This window comes from Mastomys coucha, unplaced genomic scaffold (genome assembly GCF_008632895.1).
Source record: "Mastomys coucha isolate ucsf_1 unplaced genomic scaffold, UCSF_Mcou_1 pScaffold7, whole genome shotgun sequence".
NCBI classification, from domain to species: Eukaryota; Metazoa; Chordata; class Mammalia; order Rodentia; family Muridae; genus Mastomys; species Mastomys coucha.
In genome coordinates this window covers 54,629,807-54,636,556 of record NW_022196913.1, presented here as the reverse complement: position 1 = coordinate 54,636,556, position 6,750 = coordinate 54,629,807, and the positions used below count along the sequence as shown (strand labels likewise).

The following is a 6,750-nucleotide window of genomic DNA, read 5'->3' as shown; positions in this document are numbered from 1 at the left end:
CCTCCATCTCTTTCTCTCCCCCTCCTCTCTTTCCGAGCTACTGCCCCCTCTCTCCCTCTCAATTAAATCTCTTACTCGTGGAACTGTTTGGGCCTAGTGTGTGGTATGTTCTGACGAGACCCACTGTTCTAACACATCAGATTATGAGATACACCTGAGCAAAGGGTTGCTTCATACCTGAGGGCGTCGGCACCATACTTATTGATGATGGAAATTGGATCTGGGTAGTTCTTTTTCCGCTTGCTCATTTTTTGGCCATCACTTATAAAACAAAAAGTAGATACCAAGTAAGTGAGTAAATATAGTTGATCTAATAGATGGATGCAGACTGCAAGCAGACACGCAAATGCTAATGAAAGGGGGTCAAATTCAAGTTACAATGGCAGGGGTGGTTTGTTTCTATTTGCTAAGCCTTTTATATTTAAAAAGTTATTTTTGTGACTGTGTATGTGTGCATATGTGCTTGGTATGTGTGTCTAGGTCATGGCATCAGACAACTTTGTGGGGTCATCTTTCTCCTTTCATCTTTATGTGGGTTCCAAGGATCCAAGTCAGCCAAGTTGTGGGGCCTGCAGGAAAAGTGCTAACACCCACTATAAATCATGCAAAGTCTTTTAATACCGTGGTATAGCTACATCTTTAGGGGAGTTCCAAGGTAGGCTAGAGCAGTTCCTGCCATGACCTCCTTCAGGGACACACTGTGAGCATGGAGTATGACCCGAGAGTCATAAGACGAAATAAAGTCTTCCCTCAAGCTGCTTTTGGTCATGGTGTTTTAATCACAGCAAGAGAGACATTAAGACACATGCCCAGTAGCTTGGCATCCCAGAGTACAACAGTAAAAACTGTTATCTGTGCAAATCAGAAGCTGGTAGCAACTAAACAGTGACAGCTTTGTCAAAAACAAAAACATGCTCTTCTGTGACTGTGTAGAAAGGGAAGATGGCCACAGAAGACGGGTCCCAAAAACACATGGAGAATTATTGTTTATTTTTACTGACTGAATAGAGTTAATGCAGCAAAGGAATTCTAAGACATTAATACAACTAAGAAATAATTCTCCAGAGGAGACAAAGCCACTGGGAGGAGTCTGGTGTGGTCCTGTGTCTCTGTTCCTGGAAGTCACAGGATCTCTGCAATCCAGAGTTTCCTCATGTTACAAAGAGGACATTACGAATCCATGTCAGGAGTGAAACACACTGAGACATGACCACCAACGTACCTGACGAAATGCTCAGTTAAGTCTCCTTAACTGTTGCTAGTGATGTCACTAGAAGCACTGTGCTACTACTAGTACTGTCTGGTGTGTGCCTTGCCGTCTCCAGGAGGCCTGGCCCACATGGAGTCTCCCTACTTAAGACACATGGAGCCATGCAGAGATGGACAGGACAAAACAGAACACAAGAGCAGAGGGTAGAAATGCCTGCACCCTCTCCAGTACTTCAAGGTCTCAGCAGACCTTGTGCTAGGGAAATCAGGATGTGAAGCACAGTGTGACTCAAGGAAAGAATGTGTACACTCCTTTCCCACCCAGGCTAGGAGTAGATGCAGTTAACAGCCTGGTAATCTGTGCTGTGAGAGTGTATAGGGCCTGACTACAGCCAAATGCCTCAGATTATTGAGTTTATCCCAGACTCTTCTTTCTAGACCTTTACCTTGGTTTCTCAATGAAGAGAACCTACCCTTAGGGGGGATGTTACCTGCACTTTATAGCCTGATGACCTCTAGGCTGTCTGTATGACCCAGACAATAAACACCAGATCCTAGGTCCTTAAGCTATAAAACCACTCTTTCCGGAAGAGGTCTCATGTACTTTAAAACAGTTTCCAAACAGCCACGCTTTAAGCTTTAGAGCTGGTTGTTATCAGAAAACTTTCTTCCAAAATTGTACTTTAAATATTAAAACGAACTGCCTGGTGTCAGACTCTAGACGTTTGTATCAAGACCAGACTTCCTTCTCTCCTCACACGGGTTGTCGCTCTGCATTGGCAGAGGGCTGCTCCGTACAGGAGCACGGGCAGAACATGGAACCACATCGCACACCTGTAATCTCAGCTTGAAAGGCGAAGACCAGAGGGAGGGAGGTAAACCTGCGGAGGCAGCTCTGCCCCAGGAAAACAAAACAAAACTAAACTAAAGAGAATGTAAGAAGTCTGAGACGTGTATGAGGGGCTGGAAAACAGGTGGGGTTCTGTGAGTTCAAGACTAGCTTAGTTTACAAAATTAAGTTCTAAGGCAGTCGGGGCTGCATGGTGAGACCCTGTCTCAAAAGTAAAAAACAGCCTGAGATTAGAAGGAAAGGGGCGGCGGAGATCAAGGTTGGCGGTGCTAAAGTTCTTCTCTTCACAGAGAAAATGTGGTGAGAGCAATCATAGCATGGTTGTTTTGAAGACAAATTTCAAGGGCAGACAGAATAAAGAGTGCAGGAGCGTAAACTCGTGACTACAGAGGGGAGCGGGTGGACCTGCCTTGCCAAGATGAGGCCATTCACAATCACATTCTTGAATGGTGGTTGTCCAAAGAGGGCTGTGGCTAGCACTAGTAGGGTGTAAAACCTGGGGAAAAAACAAAAACAACAAAACAAAAAAACAGAATATGTCATTAAAGGTAGAAAAGGAATCTAAGCACTGGAAAATGAATATCTGTTCACTAGACTGTACTTTTAGCTTTAATTCATTATTCTTCTTAAATTTTCTTTTTCCTCAGGAACGTCATGTGGAGGTCAGAGGACAACATGTGAGCATTGCGTCTCTCCTTTCACCAAGTGAGTCCTGAAGCTTCAACTCAGGTTGTCTGACTTGGTGGTAAGCACATTTACTTACTGGGCTACCTGGCCAACCCTGTATTATACATCTTGATAATCATGTAAAGTGATAGATATAGATGCATCATGCCCATAACAGATCACTTGAAGAGTCTGACCGACAAAATACCATTTTCTTAAAGACAAAAGCTTTCAGTGAGATGCCACAGGCAACATATAAGGTACACCCAGACTACCAGAACTGCCAGTTGAGGGGTGTCTTGCTTCCTGTGAGATTCTGTGGGAGAGACCATGGGATAACAACACACAAAATGCACTCAAGAATGCAGAACCAGGAAATGCTTGATCCTGCAGGGTCAGAAGCCTCTCACGCGGGCAGTGCTCAGAGCCAGTCTCTGTGAAGGGGATACTCTTCCTCCATAGACTCGCTTCCTCTACCAGAGCACCTGATGCTCCTGCTCCTGTACTTCGAGAGCATCGAGGACGGCAACTGAAGAAGACCAGAGCCCAGACCAAATACCAATACAAGTATCCGTCCAAACCTCCCTTTCTGTTCCACACGACACCGCCTGGTGCAATGGAGGCAGCTCAGGCAAAGACAGGGAACGGGAAGCAGACACTGAGAGTTTGAGCTGGAGAGGGAAGATGAATAGTTAACACATCCTGCTCTTTCAGAGACCAGAGTTCAATTCCCAGCACCCTCTGGAATCACATGGCTCACAGCAGCCTGTAATTCTAATTCCAGAAAATCAGACACTCTTCTGGCCATGGCACCGTGCTTACATGCACAAAACTACTCAAGTGCACACACATATACATGCATTTAAAAAAAAATTAAACAACAACAAAACCCTGAGAGATGTGTTCCTGGAGGACCCTCTAATAGATTCAAGCGGGAGGAGCAGAGGACCACAGCAGCGGTTCTTTAAGCACAACCCTGCACACCATCAGCAATGACTGTCCTGAGTGAGCATCGGGCCACAAAGCCTGCACATGGGAAGATGAGTGACCTTTTCCTAGTGAGCATGACAGCACTGCTTCAAACAGGGCGCTGGCCACATGAAATACCAAAATCTCTCCATATACCAGGTTTTTTTTTTTTTTTTAAAGAATGTGAACACATAATGGCTAGACTTAAATTTTGAACACATCCCCAATTACCTTCCAATTTCTAGCACCCAATCTCCTGTCACTGTAAAGATCATTTAAAGTCTGAGTAAAAAATAAACACGCTAAGAATATAATGAAGAGTTTTGCTTTAATTTAGCACAGAGATATATTTCACTGTGTGAAATAATACAGACTGTAACAGTATAGCTTTGTGGTAGCAAAGATTCCTACTGGAAAGACATGGGGGTGGTGTCCATGGAGGATGTCTCCTCTCTGTATCAGCATGAGGCAGAGGCATGTGGGCATTTAGAAACTCATTGCTTGGTAAAGCAGAACCAACAGAAACACCCGAAGAAAGACAGGGCACATATCTGTGAGTAACATACCATCCTCTGGTTTGATCAATGCCTTCGGCAATGAAGTCCGCAGGAAAGGCATCCTCAAACTCGCGCTTGCTCTCGAATGGATAATGGACCTGGGCATAGGGCATACTTCCACTCTCAAACCAGCAGTCAAACACCTCAGAGACGCGCCGCAATGGTGCTTTCCCGCAGCGGGATGGGATGGTCAGGTGGTCAATGCTGACAAACAGAAAAGTTGCTGCCTCTATTCATTATGAAGAACTTAACAGTTTAAAAAGGCCAATCTGGGCCAGGCGGTGGTGGCGCACGCCTTTAGTCCCAGCACTTGGGAGGCAGAGGCAGGCGGATTTCTGAGTTTGAGGCCAGCCTGGGCTACAGAGTGAGTTCCAGGACAGCCAAGGCTATACAGAGTAACTCTGTCTCGGGAAAAAAAAAACAAAAAAATTGCCAATCTGACAAGACCACATTTATGTGTCATGCTATAGTACTTTGGTGAATGGTAGACTACATGCACAGTGGTGGTCCTATAAGGCTATAAGGGAGCTTAAGTTTTTCTTTTGACTACTGGTATCAATGGGCAGGAGTAATGTGACATAATGTTTTATTTATATGTTCCTAATGACAGGATGCAAACAAAACTGTGCAGCAAGAAGGGGCACAACACATGAGAGTACATGTGACTCACAGGGGTTAACAGTGATAAACAACCATACAATCAGTTTATGTATTGACCATACCTTTTTTTTATTTCTAATTCTGAGGCAGGGTCTCATAGCCCAGGCTGGCCTTGAACTTGCTCTGCAATTGGGAATGGCTTTGAACTCTGCACCTGCCTCTGCCTCCTGACTGTAGATTTCAGCAGTCATGCCTGGCTTGTGCTTTAAGTACCAGGGTGTATACTTACTCCTACTGTAAAACTGTTTGCCATGTTATGCTACCAGCACCTATTTGCATTCACATCCAAGTATCCTGACCGTATGAACAGACCAGAGTGATGAACCTATCTCTACCATCTAGGTTTGTGCAAGCTCACTCCAGAGTATTTGCTCAGTGAATGGATTTGTCTAATGATGCACTTCTCAGAACACACACTAATCGAAAAGTGCATGTGCAAAAAAATAAAATAAAATAAACAGTGGCTTGGAGGGGTGGTGGACACCTTTCATCCTAGCCCTGGGGTAGGAGGAAGAGGCAGGGCAGTTGGGACTCTGTGAGGTCAAGTTTAGCATGGTCTACGAAGTGACTTCTATGACAGCAAGAGCTACTATACTGTGATACCGTGCCTCAAAAATGGATGGTTGTCCCCAAAGGCTGAGACCACCAGGGGCCTGCAATCTAAAAGGTCAGGTACCAAAGAAAGTCATGTGACATCTCAATGAAGAAGGGAGGGTGCACACCACAAACTAACACGGCTCATCAACCAAGTAGCTAGTGGGCCAGTACTTTCCAGATATGGACCGGTAATTCCCAGGAGACGGCCTTACCAGGAAGACAGCATGGCAGTGGGTCAGGTGTTAGGGAACTGACCTCTCTCTGTGGAGATCTGAGATTTTTGCTCCTGACAATTCTTCAAGCTCTGCCACTGATCCAATGCAAACTACCTGTCAGAAGGAAGACAACAGGAACTCTTCAGAACACAGGAGACTATGCTGAGGTCGTTGTGGCAACCTGCTGTTGGGCTGTAGAAACCTGTCTCTCTTTACAAGCCGTATATGGAGCACTCTGAGCTTCAGGGCAGTGGACACCAACAGGGGTCATCTCTCAGGCAAGGCCTTCAGCTCCAAAGAAGCCAGTGCTGACTTTGTACCCATGACTCTGTCTGTAGGTCTGCAGCACAGGCCCCTAAACCCACAGCCACCACCTACACAGGCATTCCTGGGGATTTATCATAATCAATCTCTTCCTAAAATAAGTAAAAAATAAGACTATTAGCCAATGGCCTCTTACTTTCTTCCTTGTGCCTGGATCTTGCTATTTAATCTGCCATTTTTCCAATCAAAGGCTAGAACTAAATTATTGTGCTGAGGGTATAATAAAAATAAAAGTGGCCTAATTCACAAGGAGTTAGGATCATGCTCATATGAAGCGCTGGGGTGTAGACAGGTGGACCAGGGATCTGACAAAGAGGGGTCAGATCAGCAGGAGAGGCTTCCTGCTTTCATGTAGGGCAAGGCCTCTGCTTCTTGAGCACCCAGAGCCTTCCCTTCAGTCCTGAGAAAGTTTCTGACTAAGTAACTCCACTGTTGCCTCTCATGTCCTTGTATGGAATCCACTAAGCCCCAGAGCGTTGTTGCTCATCGCTGTTAGCATGCTCTCCACACAAGACAGAAGGAAGGCTCTGTCATGGAACTGTATCTGCCTACCCAAGTAGACGGACACATCTAGACTCATGTAAAACAAACACGGTTTCAGAAGTTACGGTATGCAATGCTTGTGACATTTTTTCTTCTTCAGTTTCTCATAAGATCAGTTTCAACTTTCTTTCTTTTCCTTTCCCTTTTTTTTTTTTAAGAC

The 6,750-nt window shown here is 45.1% G+C and overlaps 1 protein-coding gene and 1 non-coding gene across 3 annotated transcripts in view; both read right to left on the bottom strand.

Moving 5' to 3' along the window:
* Positions 1–6,750, bottom strand: part of Iars1 (isoleucyl-tRNA synthetase 1) — a 49,624-nt gene that overhangs the window by 22,698 nt on the left and 20,176 nt on the right. For both annotated transcript variants that reach the window (XM_031358196.1, XM_031358195.1), the window contains exons 15-18: positions 5,764–5,837; positions 4,261–4,455; positions 2,469–2,555; positions 178–261 (exon numbers count right to left, since the gene is read on the bottom strand). In XM_031358196.1, coding sequence (XP_031214056.1) covers positions 178–261; positions 2,469–2,555; positions 4,261–4,455; positions 5,764–5,837 — 440 coding nt within the window. The remainder of the gene's footprint in view (positions 1–177; positions 262–2,468; positions 2,556–4,260; positions 4,456–5,763; positions 5,838–6,750) is intronic.
* LOC116082885 lies at positions 844–978 on the bottom strand. Its single transcript, XR_004115504.1, has one exon. It is a non-coding gene; the product is annotated as a small nucleolar RNA SNORA24 (small nucleolar RNA).